Source organism: Bufo gargarizans, chromosome 1, assembly GCF_014858855.1.
Source record: "Bufo gargarizans isolate SCDJY-AF-19 chromosome 1, ASM1485885v1, whole genome shotgun sequence".
Taxonomy (NCBI): domain Eukaryota; kingdom Metazoa; phylum Chordata; class Amphibia; order Anura; family Bufonidae; genus Bufo; species Bufo gargarizans.
In genome coordinates this window covers 729259526-729282634 of record NC_058080.1, presented here as the reverse complement: position 1 = coordinate 729282634, position 23109 = coordinate 729259526, and the positions used below count along the sequence as shown (strand labels likewise).

General features: G+C 47.5%; 1 protein-coding gene across 3 annotated transcripts in view; it reads left to right on the top strand.

The window, feature by feature from the left end:
* PDZD2 (PDZ domain containing 2) overlaps positions 1 to 23109 on the top strand; it is a 287308-nt gene that overhangs the window by 71085 nt on the left and 193114 nt on the right. Inside the window, exon 2 of one of the 3 annotated variants that reach the window (XM_044276397.1) lies at positions 406 to 1162. In XM_044276397.1, the coding sequence (XP_044132332.1) occupies positions 687 to 1162 (476 nt within the window). In that variant the 5' untranslated portion in view covers positions 406 to 686. Of the gene's footprint in view, positions 1 to 405; positions 1163 to 20443; positions 20688 to 20771; positions 20879 to 23109 lie in introns of those variants that run through there. The other 2 variants (XM_044276399.1, XM_044276400.1) reach the window with 2 other exon arrangements.

The following is a 23109-nucleotide window of genomic DNA, read 5'->3' as shown; positions in this document are numbered from 1 at the left end:
GGCACTTTCAGCGCTGATTGCTCAATGTGATCGTGTGTAGGGACACTCCACCAGCTGGTAACATTTCGTTGTAAATTAATTTAATCTTAGATTTTTTAGCAGGAATAACAGAGAAACAGCAGAGAAAAATACTCCCGACTGTTTATTTGCACTGTGAACACTGTAATATACTAAAGCAGAGATGTCAGGGGAGGTGACCAAACTTGTGTTTCTCCACACGTGGCAGCTCATACGGCCATAATTTGCCCCCTGACTTCCATCTCTTGTGGTTTCAGACCAAGTGTATCCCAGCAACTCTGTACTAAACATCAAATGCGGAAATGAGACATTTTGGTTAACTGTAGTTTTGGTCTGTAAAATATGTGTGTAAACGTATGATGACATTTATAACTCTGTGTATTATAGGTGGAAGATTGTGTAGAACCTTGGATTGCGACAGTGGAAACTTCAGAGGATTTTTGGATATTTTCCTCCTTTTTGTCCCTTCTACCTATGACGTGAATGCTGCTCTGGAGATGCTTAATTTTCATTGGGCTTGTTGACTTTTACCAAGTGTCAGAATGTGATGTTACCTAAGACAGTTCCCATCGGTTCCTCTCTTATTCTGGGCTTCATTGATGAAGAAACGACCGGTGCCTATGCTGCTCTTACGTTTCCCACGATGCTAGGATTATTGGCGTCTCACCATGCCGATCACTCAGGAGAATGCTGCGTTTCATCTGACTCTTCTACGCCAATGGCTCCTGGACAATCTCCAGACACAAGACGGAGGACCCGAGAAAGGTCTGTACATGGCCGCCGTCCAAAAACTCAAGGAATACATCCAGCTCAACTTCAACTTGGATGAGGAACCCTCTGGCAGGTACCAGAGCACCTTAGACATGGAAATCTGCACTGCTTACCTCACCAGGGATGGAGAAGACGACATGGTCCTCGGTCTGAATTTTGGAAACATTCCGATATTTGGACACTGCGGTGAAAGAAGGAGAGGAAGTAAAAAGAGAAAAGTGCAGAACGGCCCAGTGCTTGATGTTGGATGTATATGGATTACGCATTTGAAAAAGCAAAGTCCGGCTGCGAAGAGCGAGAAGATAAAGCTCCGAGACGAGGTCCTGTCCTTGAATGGTCAACTAATGGTTGGTGTCGACGTCAGTGGTGCCAGGTAAAGTGGTCGCTGTGCATTTGGTGAATTATCTGTGTGCTAGTTTTGATATAATATATTCATACTGTCTCTATTAAATCTCTGGGTATTTAATGTCCGCCAGACAGGTACAGTTAGCGCCAGCCCTGGGCTCATTGATGGCAACTTTTTGTCCAGGAAGTTTGATTGTCCTTCATCACGTTGGTTCTACAGGTGTCCAACTTTTGCAATTTTGATGTAAAATCGATCTGTTAGGTTTTCTTTTAGTTTAAGACTTTAATACTGATGACTAGAGATGAGCAAATTTCATATTTTGAAATTCGTTCACGCTTGGTTTGGTGGTAAAAGGTGAATTGCGTTATGGATTCCATTACCACGGACCTTTACGCAATTCTATGATTGAATGCATAACGGAATGCCTTTAGAGGCAGAAGAGGACTCCCCTGCATAACGGAAATGGGACGGATCCGTTTTGCAGCCCTTAGACTTTTATTATGACGGAATGAGTAAAGGAATGCCTCTAAAGGCATTCCGTTATGCATTGCGTTATGGTCAGTGGTAACGGAATCCATAACGCAATTCTGCTTTTTCCACCAAACGAAGCGTGAACGAATTTCAAAATATTAAATTAGCTCATCTCTACTGATGACCTGTCCTCTGGAACTTCAGCAAAAAGGACACTGCTCCTGAGCTGTGATAGGGAGAAAGCTGCAGCAGAAAGGACACACCCCTTGAGCTGTGATAGGGAGAGAGCTGCAGCAGAAAGGACACACCCATTGAGCTGTTATAGGGAGAGAGCTGCAGCAGAAAGGATGTACCTCCTTGAGCTGTGATGGGGAGAGAGCTGCAGCAGAAAAGAAATGCCCTGAGCTGTGATAGGGAAACCGCTGCAGCAGAAAGGATGCACCTCCTTGAGCTGTGATAGGGAGAAAGCTGCAGCAGAAAGGGCAGGGCCCCCTGAGCTGTGATAGGAACACAGATACAGCTGAAAGGACACACCCCTTGAGCTGTGATGGGGAGAGAGCTGCAGCAGAAAGGATGCACCTCCTTGAGCTGTGATAGGGAGAGAGCTGCAGCAGAAAGGATGTACCTCCTTGAGCTGTGATGGGGAGAGAGCTGCAGCAGAAAGGGCACGGCCCCCTGAGCTGTGATAGGGACACAGATACAGCTGAAAGGACATACCCCTTGAGCTGTAATAGGGAGAGAGCTGCAGCAGAAAGGACACACCCCTTGAGCTGTGATAGGGAGAGAGCTGCAGCAGAAAGGATGTACCTCCTTGAGCTGTGATGGGGAGAGAGCTGCAGCAGAAAGGGCACGGCCCCCTGAGCTGTGATAGGGACACAGATACAGCTGAAAGGACATACTCCTTGAGCTGTAATAGGGAGAGAGCTGCAGCAGAAAGGACATACCCCTTGAGCTGTAATAGGGAGAGAGCTGCAGCAGAAAGGACACACCCCTTGAGCTGTGATAGGGAGAGAGCTGCAGCAGACAGGTCACAACCCCTGAGCTACAGCAGAAGGGACACACCTCCTGAAATGCCTTCCTGAAGAAATTCTAGCAGAGTAATTGGAGCAATGAATGGAAAGCTCTTGTAATATAAGATGCCTGATTCCATTTTGTTTCCATTTATCATGGGATAACCCCTTTAGGATACATTACGACTTAGGTGTACGTCTTTTATGTTTATTATGCCAACACTGGTTGGGGTCCGACCTCTAGGACCCCTATGCGTCCTGGGCACGAAGATAATACAACACGGACTTTCCCCTGTGTTGCACATTCTCTCCTGTCTTTGCTACAGTGTGTCAGTAGAGGTAAAAGGATTCTGCCTAGAGTCTAGTCTGTGAATGTCTTAACTGATGCTATTGTAGCAAACTCTCAGCTGTGAGAAGTATTAGCTATTCCGTACCTGCTGCAAAACAAGATGCTAGTATATTGGGTGCGAGCAGTTTGAGAGCAAGGGCCCCATATTCTATTCGTGGGGTCCCTCTTCTGTCTGTGTCAGCATCCGGTATTTGGTCTGTACAGTTTTTAGATATAAATAAGAGTTCCTATTCACTGACAGCAAACACATATCTTGAAAATGGTGAAGAATTGAAACAAAGTCTATTAGAAAATTGTAGAGCTTCCATTACACTGTGATTGCACTTGATATACATGAATCTGAGGTCTGTCTCTTTAAATTCTCTCTCCTTTGGATCACAGTAAGATTTTTTCCTTGTTAAAGAATTCATTTCCATGTGTTTGTTTAAAGCATAAAGTAAGTTAATGGTGGGGCCGTTAGCTTTTTGGCATTGTTCCGGACGCCAGAGGCCCATGGACCACCCTGGGACGCAGCGTTACCTGCCTGCGCTGGAAAGCACCAAGCTTTTATTCCATTAGATTATTGGGCACTTGCCATAAAATTCTGGTTTGGGCTTTTTAGGGATTTAACCACTGGACTTACTGTATAATAACCTGCAGACAAAGAAGGTCTATTCCTCCACGTATCGCCACCATAAAAAGGCTTTCCTGGGAAATAAATTAATTACTGGCACTTATGGGAGCATTATGTCATGGTCGTAAAAACAGAACGGGCGCCATTTATGAAAATGCCTCTGTGGGTAGATGTGTGTAAATTGGTGCCACCACCGGGCACGTTCTGGATGAAAAAAATCTGCCTCACATTGCTCTATAATGAAAGATGTATTTCCATCCTGGTATTATTATAGGGCACACTGCTCGGATTATGTCATAATATAATCATCATGGGGGTCTGAAATATGCGACCGCTGCCAATCCAGAAAACAAAAGGACCTTTGTCTTTTTCTCTTTGCTCCTGGCTGCCCACTGTGCTGGGAATTGCAGTTGAGCTCCTCAGAGCGTCCCTGTGAAGGGAATGACTGAGAAAAAGTGCAACGCTTAAAGGGTTTTATGGGACTCCTGCAAATCCACCTAAATTACACATGCCCCCGCTGTAGGAGAAAGTTTGTAATATATGTACCGTACTGAATTTGCATGGTTTGGCCTTCTGGGAACCCAGGCACTTGATGCTTCTCTTCTGAAAATCCAACATTCACCGATGGTCGCGTCCTTTCCCAGGTTTCTGGCCTCGTTGACTGGTTGATAGATGGGGACGTCACTTCCGCTGGGGATGGGACCAAAACTGTTCCTCTCCCAGGAGCATGTGCAGATGAGGTGGATTTAGACCAGTGTTTCCAAACCAGTGTGCCTCCAGCTGTTGCAAAACTACAACTCCCAGCATACCAGCACAACCAAAGACTGTCCGGGCATGCTGGGAGTTGTAGTTTTGCAACAGCTGGAGTCACACTGGTTGGGAAACACTGATTTAGACACCAGGGAGGGGACTATTTCTGACCCCATCCACAACAGATGTGACGTCCCCATCTATCAACCAGTCAAGAAATTGCTTAAAGGACGTGACCATGAAGGGAAGCTGGATTTTCAGAAGAGGAGCGGTTGGTTTCTCGAGAGGTCGATACACACACCTCCAAGACAGTAAGTATATTTGACAAACTTTTTTCCCAGGGCAAGATAGAGTAATAAAGATGGGATTGTGGGACCTGCTGGGTCCCCCCCAAAAACTTTAATTACAGCTGCTGCCGCTTCTTTCAAGGGACCGTGGGCTTAAAGGGGTTTTCCCATCTCAGCATTTGTGGCCTATCGCTAGGATAGGACACAAATGTCAGATGGGTGCGGGTCCCACCTCTGGGACTCCCTCCTATTTATAGAATGGGTGAAGTGAAGAAAGAGTAGCTGTGCATGCGCAGACTCCTTCCATGAAAAAAGCCACGTGCATAAATCCGGCAGTCTGTTAGTGGTGAAGGGAGAGGTGGCCACTCATGCGCAGTGTCCTCTCCATGGCACTCTCTTGGCTATTTTTGGAAATCTCATAGCAGTGAATGGAGAGGGTGCTATGCATGCTCAATGTGCTCTCCTTCACTTGGTGGGCCCCATCCCTTGAGATAGAAGCGGGTCCTAAAGGCAGGATCCACACCTGCCCGACTTTTGTGGCATACCCTAGCAACATGACACAAATGTTTAGATGGGAAAAACCCCTTTAACTTGACACTCCTGAGCCACGATACAAAATCTGTAATGGCCCCCGCCTATCATGTACCTTTTATAACACTGGAGTCCTTCTGTTTGGCAGAGGATCTTTTGGGACTTTTAATACACCAGACCATGGATCTGACCACTACCCCCGCAGTCTCTGTTCATGGGGACCCCCAGTGATCAGTAAGAGACTTCATATCTTCATGATGTGCCAGTAGGTGACCCTCACAATCACTAGAACTGTGGCTGTAGACAATTTCTTGTTGATTTTCACTGGGATCGCAATGTAAGCATTGCAGATAACGAGCATGGGAATGGCGGCGCCTCTCAACACTATTTTGTCTTCTGTGTTCCTGAGAAATTTTCTGAGTGGTGTGTTTTCTAAACCGTTATCTCAGTCCATACCACAATACCCGACACATGAAATCTAGAATTGTTAACAACCTCCTCACAAAAAGTGTGGGATATTTGGCTTGTGGGTGAAATTTCAGGATGAACATAAAATGCTCTCTAACCTTTTACAGGTGACCTTCTCTAAACTTTTTGGATGCACTTGTCCAACTGTTCAATGTTTCAGTACTTTTTGCACAACTTGCTGTTCTCTAACAAGGAGCCTAACGGAAAAAATTCACAACAGGTGTTTAATCCATGAATCGCCCAATAAATTTCCTGGTTCAATTACGATTGGTATTTAAACAGTCCTCCTCATCATGCTGTTCACATTTTGACATCATGAGACCAAGACGACACCTAACAATTGATCAACAGTACCTCGCCACTGCCAGGCTTCAAGCGGGATGGTCTCAGACGAAAGTGGCCGCTGAGCTTGGAGTGTCAGAGTATCATCAGCGGGTTGTGTCAATGACCACTTCATTGTGAACACCCAGCACTGGTGGTGGCTTTTGTTTCAATAAATAGTTTGAGATGAGGAAATCGCCATTGCTGCTTCTACTCAAATGCCCGACTTTCATGATACGATATCACTGGAGCGTGAGCGTTTTACGTTTTCCATAAATTTTACCCAAAAGCCAAATATCCCTAACTTTTTGTGAGTAGTATATATCTGTACAGGTGCAGCAGAGCAGAGTTTGACATTTGGTGTAATTTATTATTAACCATGGCTTATCTGCAGGTCATCTCCAGCAGAGAGACACAAAGTCCAGTATGACCCCCTTCCCTGAGTCATCGAAATCCACACCATTAAGGCTATGGATAGGTCAGAGGCCAGGTCTACACGACGACATGGGTCGCGCGACACATTGTGCGCAACTACACTGCAACATGTGTCGCGCGACATTGGTGCGACAAAATGTTCCGGTGTAGTTGTGCACAATGTGTCACGCGACCCATGTCGTCGTGTAGACCTGGCCTCAGACCTATCAATAGCCTTAATGGTGTGGATTTCGATGACTCGGGGAAGGGGTCATACTGGACTTATGTTTCAAATTTCTCGCCGATTTCAAGATTTTCATTTGCGGTCAGTAAATGTGTTAACCAAACCTGTATATTTCGAGTTTGGCCCCAGGTGCAAAAGATGAAACGGCGCACAAACCCTTAGGCTAGGTCTACACGACGACATGTGTCGCGCGACACATAGGGCACAACTACACTGCAACATGTGTCGCTGGACATTTTGTCGCACCAATGTCGCACGACAATTTTTATAATGATAGTCTGTGGTGTCGCACAGCGACATGCTGCGACTGTGACTGTCCCGTCGCAGTATGTCGCATGTCGCAGTGCGACACCACAGACTTTCATTTTTAAAAATTGTTGCGCGACATTGGTGCGACAAAATGTTGCATGACACATGTTGCAGTGTAGTTGTGCCCTATGTGTCGTGCGACACATGTCGTCGTGTAGACCTAGCCTAAGGGTTTGTGCGCCGTTTCATCTTTTGCACCTGGGGCCAAACTCGAAATATAGGTTTGGTTAACGTTAAGACATAAGTGCTGGCATGCATCTCTCTGTCTCAAGGCACTGGGACCATACTGGTTTCTTACCCCTTCAGCTTCTGCCAGACTTGCTCTGCTACGCTTCCTGGTGTGATACCTACACCTAAAGGGGTTCTTTACTGTGGACAATCCTTACTGGTCTCTAGGGTCCCCTGATCATAGAGTGTCTTCCTGCTGGGACCCCTAGTGATCATTTGTAATCTGCGTAAAAACATGGGAGCAAGGGTTGACTTTCTCTGCAGCGCCACCACAGGCAAAATGAAGTATTACACAGGGTCCATTCATATCAATGGGTTTTTTAACAGCTCTCCACTGTGGACAAGAGTTGTGGGTCCTGAAAAGAAGACCTCCCCCCTCATCTATTAACTCACAATTTATTAAATGGGTGTATGGAAATAGGCTTTTAAGGCTAGAGCTACACGGCGACACTGATTGGATTTCTTTCAACTTTCCCAGCGATCCCAATAATTTCTATGGAATCACCACAACGCAACGATCCTGGCCACGACAGCTGCCGCATGACCAGTGTCGCCATGTAGCCCAAGCCTTTCAGCTCGGCATTCAAATAGGCTGGCCTAGGCTGCCACCTGGTGGTAAAACCTATATTGGTTTTATTAAATCAGATTGATTCACCTATTTCACCAGTCAGAACTTTTTAAAGGGTTTTTTGGGGTCTAGAATATTGATTCCTTATAGGCCAGGGATGGCCAACCTGCGGCTCTCCAGATGTTGCAAAACTACAACTTCCAGCATGCAAAGACTGCCTACAGCTACCAGCCTACAGCAGGGCATTGTGGGAATTGTAGTTTTACAACAGCTGGAGAGCCGCAGGTTGGCCAGCCCTGTTATAGGCGATCACCTGTTTGAAGAGGGAGCTCTGCGGCCTGTTCCTAGGCCAGTGACATCACGTTCATTGGTCACATGGTCTAGGCCAGGTGTAGGCAACCTGCGGCTTATCAGCTGTTGTGAAACTACAACTCCCAGTATGCATACTTGCTCTGCTCTTCTAAGAACTCTCATAGAAATGAATGGAGCATGCTGGGAATTGTAGTTTCACAACAGCTGAAGAGCCGCAGGTTGCTGATCCCTGGTCTAGGCGCAACTCTAGTCTCATTTAAGGTCCTGAGCTGCAATACCAAGCATAGCCACTATACAATGGGCGGCGCTTCGAGGAGGTCGCAGTGCTTCTATGTTGAAACAGTGGTTGATGACGGTGCCTGGTTTCAGACCCCTCACCGATCAGATGCTGATGATGCTTCAATATGTTACTCCTGGAAAAACCTTTTTATGGATCAATAAGATGCCCTGATAAAGCGAAGATCATGAAGTCATGTGTCCCTTTTCCAGCGAAGAGCCTGAACTATAGTCCACTGTATATAATTGGAAAGGCCGATCTTTACCTAGATAGATGCATTATTATAAATGTCCACTAGGGGGCAGTATATTACAGTGTATCAGACACCAATTTGCCTTTTTTTTTTCTTCTGAAATGCGTTGTCATAAATATTCTGTGTCATCCTGACCTGATGTTCTCCAGATTCCAAAAGATACCCATTCCTGTAAGATTCCGAGACCTATAATCCTCTGCTGTAACGTTTACGTGACTCATTGTTCGGGAGCTTGGAAGCCATGCCGCTATTATTGTTGTGGTCCATCTAATCCCGTATCCTGTGCCGCTATTATTGTTGTGGTCCATCTAATCCCGTATCCTGTGCCGCTATTGTTATCCTCAGTAATTTCCCTAAATATCAGACTGAAGAATAGCTGGGCTGACTCACGGGTAAATGGAGAGTATGTGAACCCTGAGTATTAGGATGTTAATTGTTCCCAGGCCCGCTGACTATATGGGAAGTTTATTTTCCGGTTGCAAGGAAGTGAATTTCAATAGTCCTTCATGCCGCTATATACTTCTAATACAAGCCAGCCGAAAACTCCCACTGCCATGCCTGTGTATACTAAAGGTATAATGGCTGGCATTACAAGATGCCAATATATGCAGAGAAGAGCAGCTCTAGGCAGGAGCACTCTGATTTCTCCTAGGGTCAGACTCTAGGCCAGGGGTGGCCAACCCGTGGCTCTTGAGCCGCATGCGGCTCTTTGCTTCTTCCAGTGCGGCTCTAGCTGTGGCGTCGGGAAGCAGTCAGGCCGCTCACTCTCCACCCCAGGCTCAGATCTCTTTTCCTGATCGGGCACTGTTGCTAATTTGCAGTTCCAGCTCCTTCTCCACTACGTCCTGATGCACACAGTGTGAGAACGTAGTACGTGGAGACACGGACTATGACCTGACGTTGTGCTCATCAGGTCACCGTGGGGAGCGTGTCAGACCTGCGGAGTAGCAGGTGCCCGAGCAGGAGCCCAGTGCCTGATCAGGAGAGGGAAGAGATTTTTTAAATTTTAGAACTGAGCATGTGGGTCTGATCTAAGCATGGGAAGTTCTGATCTGAACATGGGGGGGGGGGGGGGTTCCTGATCTGGGCATGGGAAGGGGGTCCTGATCTGGGCATGGGAAGGGGGTCCTGATCTGAGCATCGGAAGGGGGTCCTGATCTGGGCTTCGGAAGGGGGTCCTGATCTGAGCATCGGAAGGGGGTCCTGATCTGAGCATCGGAAGGGGGTCCTGATCTGAGCATCGGAAGGGGGTCCTGATCTGAGCATCGGAAGGGGGTCCTGATCTGAGCAATGGGAAGGGGGTCCTGATCTGGGCATCGGAAGGGGGTCCTGATCTGGGCATCGGAAGGGGGTCCTGATCTGGGCAATGGGAAGGTGGTCCTGATCTGGGCATCGGAAGGGGGTCCTGATCTGAGCATCGGAAGGGGGTCCTGATCTGGGCATCGGAAGGGGGTCCTGATCTGAGCATCGGAAGGGGGTCCTGATCTGAGCAATGGGAAGGGGGTCCTGATCTGAGCAATGGGAAGGGGGTCCTGATCTGGGCATCGGAAGGGGGTCCTGATCTGGGCATCGGAAGGGGGTCCTGATCTGGGCATCGGAAGGGGGTCCTGATCTGGGCATCGGAAGGGGGTCCTGATCTGGGCAATGGGAAGGGGGTCCTGATCTGAGCATCGGAAGGGGGTCCTGATCTGAGCAATGGGAAGGGGGTCCTGATCTGGGCATGGGGGGTCGGATCTGAGCATGGGAGTCTGATCTGAGCAATGGGGAGGGGGGATCTGAGCAATGAGGGTCTGACACTGGGAGTCTGATTTGTGGTGTCTGATCCGAGCATTGGGGGTCTTATTTTGGGGGTCTGATTTGGAGGTCTGATGAATTTTGGGGATCTTATTTTAGGTCAGATGAGGATTGAGGATGAGCATAGTACCCCAGATGTACAGCACACAGAGGATGAGCATTGTGCCAGTCTCTCCAGAGTGTAAAAGATGTTCTCATTAGACTTATGTAGTGTAACATCGGTGGGTATCCTACATAGGCTGCACAGTACCACAGCTCCTGTCCTACAGGCCAGCAGTTCATATTAATGTAGACCGGAAGAGAATATACCGTGCTCTTTATATCTGCTCTATCATCATATTTGCTCTTATAACACGTACCGTTACAATTTTTTGTATTTCCCTGTCAAATGTAATGAAGCCCAGAATATCCATCTCTTCAGTCTAATCTGAAGTCCAGGCGGTTGTCGGGATGCTTACAAAAATTAAACCTATATGTATATAACAAGTCAAGGAATTGTCCAATTGGGGCAGAACTTTTCAGACTATGGTTAGGACTTTGGGCCCCATGAATCCTAGTTGTGCCCCTGCCTCATGGGCTGAGGTGATAAAAATTTCAAGGGGAAAATAAAGCATTGCACCAAACCCATGAGGTCCTCGAGTGGTGGAGGAGGGAGCTTTTCTTTAGTCTTATGGTGCAATTTTAAAGGGATTGGTATAGACAACCCCTTCAATTATAATACTTTGTCTTTTTGAATTTTTGAGCATATTCTGGGAAACTTTTTTTTTTTTTTCTATGTTCACATTTATACCTTCGTCCAAGTTTATTGTAGACTAAGGCCTGATGCACACGACAGTCCGTGATTTTGCTTCAGTGGTCCGTGTCCGATTTTGCTTCAGTTGTGTTTCCTTGTGCCTTCCTTTTTTTTGGTCTGACAGGGGAAAAAAAGGAAAGTTAATGAAAAGTGTCATTTTATTGCACCAAGGTCTTGTAGAAAAAAACGGACACGGATGACATACCAGTTGTGCATCCGTTTTTTTTTTTTGACGGACCCATTGACTTGAATGGGTCCGTCCTCCATTTTCCACTGACAAGAATAGGACAGGTTATATTTTTGGGACGGACTGGAATCGGAGAAAAAACTTAGGACTATCAGTTTTTTTTCACAGCTCCATAGAAATGAATGGGACCTCCGCTAAACTGTGAAAAATGACGGAACGGACGCGGATGCACACAACGGTCGTGTGCATGAGGCCTTAGTGTGATAATGTAATTCTTATCTAGTAACAGAGATGAGTATGAAGCAGAATGTAATGTACTGGGATCTATATAATAATTTGTACAATCCTGTGCATATTTGTACTGATATTTATATCAAAACCCAATAAAAATCATTTAATAAAAAAAAAAAATACTATGGCAATGTAGAGTTAAAAATGGCGCTTCTATGCCATAGGCACTTCCCTCCATTAGCTAGAGCCCCCGCATAATATATACATGGCATACCTTCTCACAAGCAACCGTAGAGAAAGAACTTGATTCATCCTCAGCGGTTTTTAAATATTCATTACGTTAAGCGCTTTCCCATTTAACCTGATGATCGTGATGCGCCTGAATAAGTCCACAGCGAAGATGAGGAAAGAATTTTCCTTCAGATGGTCCTAGGAGATTCTTGTCATATCCTGATGGGTTTTAACATCTGCAGGAACATGACGTGGTGCTGATCCGAATCTCGCCTGCACCCTGGAATAAAGCGGTGGAGGACGGGGTGAAGTTGTGCAGCTGCCCATGGCAATAGGAAAAAATAAGTGCTACTTTTGCACGCACGTATGACGTTTAGAAACCTGCGAATCCGATATTGCCCCATCTAATGCCTCCACAAAACACTGGTAATGTGCATCTCGCATTTTTCCCTTCTGCAGGTCCCGCACTATGTTACCAATGTAAAAACGGACAAGAATAGGACATGTTATTTTTTTATTTTGTGGGGCAGCGGAACAGACAGACCTACGGATGCGGACAGCACACGGTCCCTTTAAAATGAATGGGTGGCATTTTTTGTAGATTGGAAGTGGACCAAAAACAGGGTGGTGTACATGAGACCTAAGTCGGTCTAGAACGGGGGATCAGCAACCTCCGGCACTCCCAGCATGCTCCATTCACTTCTATGGGAGATACAAGAACAGCCAAGCAAGTGTGCATGCTGGGAGTTGTAGTTTCACAGCAGCTGGAGTGCCGAAGTTTGCTGACCCCCTGATCTAGAATAATCCAGTTCTTAAAGGGTTTTTATTCAGTAACTGTATATGATCACTGAGGGTCCGAATGCCAGGACCCCCCCACTGATCATGAGAACGAAGGGGGCATCCGAAAACGAGAAATAAAGCAGCTTTACAACAATTAAAATAAAAATCTCCCATCATTTTATGAAGTTCCTGTGTAGACCTATATGTAGCTATGGTAACGGACTACAAATAAATCCAGCAGTCGTAGTCTCTTCTATCACTCCACGACGTCTTGGGGACAGATGGAAAGAAGCTACTACTGATGATTATTTTTCACACTCTTCTACCACAGAGACACATGGGTCTGCATAGGAGCTGTATACATAAAACAGTTGGACATTGCTCCATTTTAGCTTCTTCTGGACAGACATCTGATGTGTTCACAGGCCCCGTTTGGCATACAATGGGTGAATATATGTGTCTCTCATACCTTAGTTTTTTCATTGCGTAGGAAAGTACGGCCTACTATGGTTTCCTATGCAGAGGGACGCAATAAAAATGTAACCTGCATGGCGTATGATGTTTCTTTTCAAAATGGAGCCTGTAGACCAGGGATGGCCAACCTGCGGCTCTCCAGCTGTTGCAAAACTACAACTCCCAGCATGCCCAGACTGTCTACAGCTATCAGCCTACAGCAGGGCATGGTGGGAGTTGTAGTTTTGCAACAGCTGGAGAGCCGTCGGTTGGCCATCCCTGCTATAGGTCGGTGGGGTACATCAAAGCCTTCCATTGGAGATCATAAGGCCGTATACCAGGGATGCTCAACCTGCGGCTGTTGTAAAACTACAACTCCCACCGTGCCCTGTTGTAGGCTGATAGCTGTAAGCTGTTTGGGCATGCTGGGAGTTGTAGTTTTGCAACAGCTGGAGGGCCGCAGGCTGAGCATGCCTGCCGTATACCTACGACAAAGACTAGATGTAGACAGAGCCCCATCTCTAATTCCTTTCATAAAGCTGCATAGCCGTGGTTCGTGGCTCTCCTTCTATTATGTCCGTATGTACTAACAGTCTAGCCCAGACAGCTGCTGCCGTGAGTCTAATCCGTGGGCAGAACAGTGAACCCAGCGGTATGTACCGTGCCTCACCCGGACCTCATTGTGTAAGCACATCTGGACACTGTTTGTAGAGAAAGAGTATCCAGCAGGTCTGAGGCTACAGATGTGGTGCCAGTATCCAAACAGCCTTCAGCAGAAGTTCATGCGATATGTCCTCATATTCCTTTCATTTGGTCCTTTAAAGTACATTTCAATTTACAATTCAAAGCCTGGCTGTTCTGACAGCTCCACTTCTACCGGCATGGTTATGGTGAAGACCTCTTCTTCTGGTTGCATCAGCCGTTTCTAGTACTTATAGAGCTGTCATTTAGTCACAGGGTCACCTAGGGCTCCATAGAATGGTACAGGCCCCGCTATGTTCTCCCTCCTGCTGTCTCACCACCTCCGCTTCTTATCCGTTGCCATTTTCTTATTTGATAGAGAAAAGCATGGCTTATAATGACCAAATCCTCCAAACCTGAAGATATGATATCCCAGAGGGCTTAGCTTGTACAGTGTTGGAGGTGATGGTTAGCACTGAGGGGTTTCCTCAGCTTTAGAGGAATTCAGAGACGAGTTTAAAGGAGCCCGTCATCAGGAAATTCACCTGATAAACCAGTCACCATGCCTTGTAGGGCTAACGCAGCTGAATGTAAAGACACTTTTTACTTAGTGGTCCGTTTTTTCATCCTGAAGGGAAATACCTGTTCATTTGCATATGGATTAAAAGTAAGGTGCACTGAGGGTGGGCCCAAATCACTCTGTGCACCTCTGCTCCTCCTGCATCCTGCCAGCCCCTTCCTCTCCTTCACATACTAAACCATTTTCCTGCATAACCCCAGGGCCTGGTCCTGTCAGTCAGGGGTGGCAGAGGAAGCAAAAGTAGAGCGGGTGCACAGAGTGGCTTAGGCCCGCCTTCATTGCACTCAACTGTCCATTTGCAATGGATTAAAAATACTTTTTCTCCAGAATGAAGCAATGGATTGTTGTTTGTTATGGAAGGGGATGTGGATCTGCAGATTTTACATTGGGTAACACCTATAGGTGTTGTCCCAGAGGTCCCCTGGTCTTCACCCTTTAACCCCCTGTGTAGGGATGTGGACTCCGCTGCAGGGGAACCACCAGTATGCTACCTCATGGAGTAGTCTCTGTTCAGGGACTGCTGATCCACTGGAGTCCAGAGACACAGATGCAGAGCTCCGGAGAATCAAGGAAAACTGTAGTCAGAAACAGGCGAGGTCAGTGCAGGTAGAGTTCGTACAATTTGGTAACAGGCTAAAGTACAGGCAGCACAGGTCCAAATCCAGGAATCGGGCAGAAGTCAAGAGGGTGAAATCTGGTAGCAATTTGCTGAGCATGAGTATTCTGTACACAGCGCACATTTGCAGAGTCTAGCATGCTAAAAGGTGAAGGTGCCTTAAATCCCCTAGGGTGGACAGCTGGAGAAGATTAAGATGTGCATGCTGGACCCTTAAGACCTAAAGGGAACATATTTGCTCGCCCTACAGGCATTGAGAAGCCTTGCAGGCCTCAGCCATTATGAAATGGACAGAGCAGCCATGCCCTCTGGGAAAGAGCAGAGAGATGCAGGCAGCCACGGGCCACTGGGAACAACAAGTGGAAGGGCAGGGTAGCATTCTGGCTGCAGTGGGAGGCACCGGAGTTGCAGCATTGTGCCTGGTTTTGCAGTAAAAATTCATAATGATAGTTGGAGGTTGAGATCGTGCTGGGCTTTACCACTGGGAGAGGGGAAAGAAGAGCTGCTTAATTTGCAATTTACTTTCTTTTAGCTGCTACTGGGGCAAAACATGTTTAATTAATGGTTAGTTAAAACAAAAAATAGGACAGTTCTACATGAGCTGAAGAGAAGTTACTTTGGACATGGCAAGTATAGGAAGCGTGTCTCTTTTTTGCAGAGGTTACTTTCTGGGTATTTTATTTTTATTTTTTCATCCTGTATTACGTTTCCTGCCCTTTTCACTCTTTCGTTCTAGCATGTCTCTAATTACAGATCCTTTCTAGAACAAGCATATAATTTTGCAGTTTACCGCTAAGTTTTAGTGTCCGGTAAATATATATATTTTTTTTAACTCTGTTGGAATGCTGAGGAATTTTCAGAACAAAGGTTACAAACCACGAGATTGACGGGAACGCTCGAAATGCACTGAATATATATATATATATATATATATATATATATATATATATATATATATAAATTGTATTTGCGTCCAACACCAGCTAGAGAATTACCGCCCTGACTTATGCCGATGCTTAGGCGTACAGTTGAGTTTCTCTAAGAATCTTCTTTACTCCCAGGATGTAATTGCTTTTACGATGTGTGATGCATCCATTAGGCGTGCCACTTGTAGTCGCTTTTTGTTATCCTGAGTGTGTGAAATTATTTGGATCTTGTTTCTTTTAAGTGCGTTTTATTGTACAGACATCTTCTCCATCCGACCGCTTCTGTGACTTTTCATTTTAGCTGAATGTCCATTACATTGGAAACATTAAGAAGCTAAAAGCCATTTACCTATCTTCAAAATTAACTTTCAACAGTCCACTCAGATTACCAGATTATATTATCTGTGGCAGACGCACATTTCTATGGGGGAATCAGTGCCTGGCACGCCAGTGTTGGGCATCAGTGCCTGGCACGCTGTTAAAGGGGTTTTCCTGGGAAATATATTAATAAAAAATGGCCAGAGTTACTGCTCTACTCACTGGTTTCTGTGTCCCAGTGGCGCACACCCACAGACTGCCGTCCGTTTTTTGTTGGGCCTGGCTGGCGGTGTTGCTCTGGTTGACGCAATGGTTGCACAATCACTGCCTGTGGCGAAACCAACCTGGCCACTGGGTTTTGGAGGGGCCTGGTTGCCAGCCTCTTGCCCCAGGATTATAGCCCATACTAACTTTGAAGTAGAAGACAGACCGGCCGCACAGCTTAAATCTGTGGAACTGTTTTGGACAGAAAAGCCATGAGTACAGCCAGGCCCAAGAGACTTTTACAACTAATTCGTGCTATGTTGGGATGTTAAATGTCTATGTGTATTGTAAAGGGTGGGACATTGTATACGTTGAGTAGTGAGGTCTGTTTCATTGTCTCTCTGTGTGTATTGGCGATTGCCCTCTGTCCTGAGAGATAATTGAATTACAACTCGGTTGTCTCCAGGACAGAGGACATTGTGTATTCTCCTGCTTGTGATGATTATGTTAACCATGGTGTACCATGATTATATCACAGGCAGAGGGGAGGATTCTATGTGGGTTGTAGCCTTTGTGTTATTGGTAATTGTATTTTGTTGAATGCGTCTCAGACAATGCCAGTGTGTTAGTTAATTGCGTCAAAGACAATGCTCATTGTATTTTGCTGATTGCGTTACAGACAGAGGGAAGGGGGTTTTGTGTACAATTGCTGGGAAGGTTTCAATACTGTAAATGCATGTGATTGGCTAAAATATAAACTGTCACAGTCTTCTACAAGGGCCCCAGGGGGAGTGTCCCTTGCTAGGAGTCCTGCATAAAAGGCTGAAAAATAGCCCATTAAAGAGTTGCTGTTTTACATTCAACATAGAGCCTTGTTTCATGTGTGTGGGGATTGCTATACGCTGAAGATTTGCTATACTCCCCTGGCTATAACTACTAGCTCTTGTAAGAGCTGTTCCTGGCTCCTGTGGTGGTTTTGGTGTAGAGCGGAGTGCTTGGAGTCCTCGGGAAGCACTGGGAGCATCCATCAATGGAGGTACCCGGTCGGGGTGCTAGGAGATCCGTTACACTGCCATACAGCTTGCTCGGGCCATGGGAACCCATTGGCTCACCCAAGATGGGACTGCCAGACGTTTATAAGAATACAACTTAGCGTGGTCACCAGGAGCAACTGCTGCAATACTTGCATAGCATATTGGGCCATTGGACGCTTAGTCTACTTTCGCTGCGGCACTGCCACCTCGAACCACGTCTGCACCATCACCTGCGTTTCCATATGTTACATTGTTCCTGGAAAATCTATTAAAATGTAGAAACAATACTACAAATATAGTATATTACTTTACATTTTTTTCAGAAAAACAAAGATGAGAACTGCCCCAAATAGATTTGGGGCAGTTGGTAATAGAGAGGAGGGAGCTGTTGGGACTGGAGATTCGGGGCAGTTGGTAATAGAGAGGCGGGAGCTGTTGGGACTGGAGATTTGGGGCTGTTGGTAATAGAGAGGCGGGAGCTGTTAGGACTGGAGAGGCGGGAGCTGTTGGTAATAGAGAGGCGGGAGCTGTTGGTACTGGAGAGGCGGGAGCTGTTGGTACTGGAGAGGCGGGAGCTGTTGGTACTGGAGAGGCGGGAGCTGTTGGTACTGGAGAGGCGGGAGCTGTTGGTACTGGAGAGGCGGGAGCTGTTGGTACTGGAGAGGCGGGAGCTGTTGGTACTGGAGAGGCGGGAGCTGTTGGTACAGGAGAGGCGGGAGCTGTTGGTACAGGAGAGGCGGGAGCTGTTGGTACAGGAGAGGCGGGAGCTGTTGGTACAGGAGAGGCGGGAGCTGTTGGTACAGGAGAGGCGGGAGCTGTTGGGACTGGAGAGGCGGGAGCTGTTGGGACTGGAGAGGCGGGAGCTGTTGGGACTGGAGAGGCGGGAGCTGTTGGGACTGGAGAGGCGGGAGCTGTTGGGACTGGAGAGGCGGGAGCTGTTGGGACTGGAGATTTGGGGCAGTTGGTAATAGAGAGGCGGGAGCTGTTGGGACTGGAGATTTGGGGCAGTTGGTAATAGAGAGGCGGGAGCTGTTGGGACTGGAGATTTGGGGCTGTTGGTAATAGAGAGGCGGGAGCTGTTGGGACTGGAGATTTGGGGCAGTTGGTAATAGAGAGGCGGGAGCTGTTGGTAATAGAGAGGCGGGAGCTGTTGGGACTGGAGATTTGGGGCAGTTGGTAATAGAGAGGCGGGAGCTGTTGGGACTGGAGAGGCGGGAGCTGTTGGGACTGGAGAGGCGGGAGCTGTTGGTACTGGAGAGGCGGGAGCTGTTGGTACTGGAGAGGCGGGAGCTGTTGGTACAGGAGAGGCGGGAGCTGTTGGTACAGGAGAGGCGGGAGCTGTTGGTACAGGAGAGGCGGGAGCTGTTGGTACAGGAGAGGCGGGAGCTGTTGGGACTGGAGAGGCGGGAGCTGTTGGGACTGGAGAGGCGGGAGCTGTTGGGACTGGAGAGGCGGGAGCTGTTGGGACTGGAGAGGCGGGAGCTGTTGATACTGGAAAGGCGGGAGCTGTTGGGACTGGAGATTTGGGGCAGTTGGTAATAGAGAGGCGGGAGCTGTTGGGACTGGAGATTTGGGGCAGTTGGTAATAGATAGGCGGGAGCTGTTGGGACTGGAGATTTGGGGCAGTTGGTAATAGAGAGGCGGGAGCTGTTGGGACTGGAGATTTGGGGCAGTTGGTAATAGAGAGGCGGGAGCTGTTGGTAATAGAGAGGCGGGAGCTGTTGGGACTGGAGATTTGGGGCAGTTGGTAATAGAGAGGCGGGAGCTGTTGGGACTGGAGAGGCGGGAGCTGTTGGTACTGGAGAGGTGGGAGCTGTTGGTACTGGAGAGGCGGGAGCTGTTGGTACAGGAGAGGCGGGAGCTGTTGGTACAGGAGAGGCGGGAGCTGTTGGTACAGGAGAGGCGGGAGCTGTTGGTACAGGAGAGGCGGGAGCTGTTGGTACAGGAGAGGCGGGAGCTGTTGGTACAGGAGAGGCGGGAGCTGTTGGGACAGGAGAGGCGGGAGCTGTTGGGACAGGAGAGGCGGGAGCTGTTGGGACAGGAGAGGCGGGAGCTGTTGGGACAGGAGAGGCGGGAGCTGTTGGGACAGGAGAGGCGGGAGCTGTTGGGACTGGAGAGGTCGGGAGCTGTTGGGACTGGAGAGGCGGGAGCTGTTGGGACTGGAGAGGCGGGAGCTGTTGGGACTGGAGAGGCGGGAGCTGTTGATACTGGAAAGGCGGGAGCTGTTGGGACTGGAGATTTGGGGCAGTTGGTAATAGAGAGGCGGGAGCTGTTGGGACTGGAGATTTGGGGCAGTTGGTAATAGAGAGGCGGGAGCTGTTGGGACTGGAGATTTGGGGCAGTTGGTAATAGAGAGGCGGGAGCTGTTGGGACTGGAGATTTGGGGCAGTTGGTAATAGAGAGGCGGGAGCTGTTGGGACTGGAGATTTGGGGCAGTTGGTAATAGAGAGGCGGGAGCTGTTGGGACTGGAGATTTGGGGCAGTTGGTAATAGAGAGGCGGGAGCTGTTGGGACTGGAGATTTGGGGCAGTTGGTAATAGAGAGGCGGGAGCTGTTGGGACTGGAGATTTGGGGCAGTTGGTAATAGAGAGGCGGGAGCTGTTAGGACTGGAGAGGCGGGAGCTGTTGGTAATAGAGAGGCGGGAGCTGTTGGTACAGGAGAGGTGCGAATGGAGAGTCAACAGCTGTTTTTGAAAGAAAGCAGCCATGTGTTTCACATCATGTATAATCAGTCACATGCACACACAGTGGTATGTTTTTTGGGGAATTTTTTTTTATTTTTTTATTTTTTTTTATACATAACTTTATAAAAACCTATTAGATTCCCCCACCCCCAAGAAACCCAAGTGTGACCCGTCCTGTTCTAGACGCAGGTTGCACACCTCGGTCTCGTCTCCTGCAACGTAATGCCGATACGTGTGTGATTTATATTATATGATACATGATTAAAGAATTTGGCTGCGCAGGAGCATGGCAATTGTTTCACTTCAGTGTTTGTGTAATCTCTGGTACGGACGGGCCGGACGCCAAGTCAGCTGTCCTCCAGTCATTTAGCTCCGCTGTTTTGGAAATTGGTGCTCAGTGCTCTCCCAGAAGCCTATGGATGCAGCTGGTAAGCAGACCCCCTCCCTTGTGCGGCGTGCGCTCCTCGCTGCGCAGCTGGGGGCGCCTCACACACTATGAATCCCAGCAGGTGATTAGGCTAATGAGAAGCTTCATGGGATTTCTGAACCATCTTATCACGGATTAACCTGGAGCAGTGGTCTGAGAGGACGCCCAGAGAGAAGGGAAGGGTATGACGGAGCATTAAATTCCAGAGGTACGTCTTGTGACATGGCTACTACAGGCAGGCAGGCTTCAGTCATCTGGTAAAGAGTCACTTTTTATAATGCAGTCTCCGGGAAATCTCATAACTGCAGCCACTAAGCCTCCAGATGCTGCAAGGAGACATCAGAGCATGCTGGGAGTTGTAGTTTCCATTCTGGTTGCAGACCGCTGACATATAGGATGGTATGTATAGAAGATACGACATTAAAGATGTGAACTTTAAGTTGGTATAACTGTCTCAGGGGACAGAAGTTAGGTTTTTAGAGACATATGTAGCAGAGCTGAATTTGGTATTTAACTTTTTGGGGCTGTATCACATGTGCCTTGTTGTAAGTGGATTGAAGAAACCTTAATAAATCCATTTGCGTACCCACTACCATAGCACCCACCCACTGAACGTCCCCCCACCCTCAAACTCCACTAGTCAGGTTGGTAATATAGGGTTATACCGTAATATAAAGAGGTTTGTCCAAGTATTTTTGTGCTAACTGGAGAGCCAAATGTAGAAGAGCATGCACCCCAATCTTGAGGTCCCAATCAGTTTATAGAACTGTGCCTTCATCTCACTGCTCACCGAGAAGGACTACCTGGCAGTATCGCACCAGACAGGTGAACCTTATGATCCATCATCTATAGGGATGCCCCTCCTCTCTACCCTCTGATGGGGAAAGAATATATAGTAGATTTACCTTCAGTCCTCTGCAAAACCAGGTGTCAATATACCACGCTAACTCGGCTCTGCTACATGTGGAATCTTGATTTATTGATGGCGGTAATTCCGCCCTGTTCTGTGGCTGATGTTATGCCCCTGTCATAAGAACTGTACAAGTCTATGATGGGAGTTTTCCTGCCAGGATGGAAATGATGTATCCTCTGTGGGTTAAGTAGTTGTCAAGTCTCGTTGAGTAGGAAAGTGGTCAGCGATCTCCGGCATTCTAGCTGCTGAGAAACTACATCTAAAACGGCGTCGGCAGGGGGTCCCTTAAAGGTGTTATAATAGAGTTTTTGTCGTGACGCCAGTTGCATTTCAGCAACGAGGGACGGAGTCCCCCTAAGTAGATGGTGTTGGTGGTTGGTACCCAGGGTAGGAATGCCAGAGTGGTATAGTGTTGGCCTAATGTCCCTTAGTGGTGTAGCACTTGTCACGGTGCTCCTACCTGGATACACTGGAACCCCAAGCGTGGCTGTCCGTTGCAGAAAAAGGGGTAGTTGAATGGTGGTGTAAAGAAATAAATGGAGTCCAGACCTTGTGATGAACTTGATACAGCTGCTTTACTTGAATAAACTGGTATCGGGCAACAATCTTCCAACCTTATCTTGGTCACCAGCAAGCTTTGGCATGAAATTCTGGCAGGCGAACACATTCAGCCCTGCTACATCTGCCATGCTGATAGGATAAAATAGTAACTTTTCCTTTCTGCTGTACCTAACTTTCTGTAGTCTGACTCTGTCTTTATCTTTATCTGTATCTTTATCTTTATCCAGGGAACCTTTCCTCCTGGCTTCTCTGAGGCTCTTTGCTCTTTTCTCTTGTTCCAGCAGAGCTGATGGTGCTCTGCTGGCCGAGGCAAGGCTCGCCCAGAAGGGACAGGCTCCCTTGCTTCCTTCCCCTTAGAGGGGGTACTCTAGACTCGACCTCTCCCCTAGAAGGGGTAGGCTAGACTGACCTTCACTAACTAAACTCCTCCCTAGAGGGAGAGAAGAGAATGGAAAGAAGGTTCCATCCTCTGTCCCTGTAGCTCTGCCATAACTGCTGCCATCTGCTGGTGAACCAGGTACATTACATATAACATGACAGTTACATGGAAATTAATACACACATTTTGCAGGATCAGGAAATAAATGCATAGATGACTTACATTAACCATATGAGATAATGGAGAGGCGTAAAAGGTGGTACTGCCACTCTGGGGCGTTACACATCCCCCAGTGGGAGTACATCTCTTATAGACGTGAATGGAGCATGCTGGGGGTTGTAGTTTCACAACAGCTGGAGGTTGCTGACCCCTGTATTAGGATGTAAATGCTATAATATCAGAGGTCACCACATGGCGTAAATGTGTTGAACTACCCATGTAAGCAAACCTCTGCGTTATGAGCAGTACCCCATGACGGTACTCCCCCAACCTGTGGTCTCCTGCTATTGCAAAACTACAACTCCTAGCATGTTACGGTGTTGTTGTGCACCAACTAAGGCTACTTTCACACTTGCGGCAGAGAGATCCGGCAAGCAGTTCCGTCGCCGGAACTGCCGACGGATCAGGCAAGATGTATGCTAACTGATGGCATTAGTAAGACTGATCAGGATCCTGATCAGTCTTAAAAATGCCTGATCAGTCGAAAAAATGCATTAAAATGCCGGATCCGCCGTTCCGGTGTCATCCGGCAAAACGGATCCGGCATTTATTTTTTTC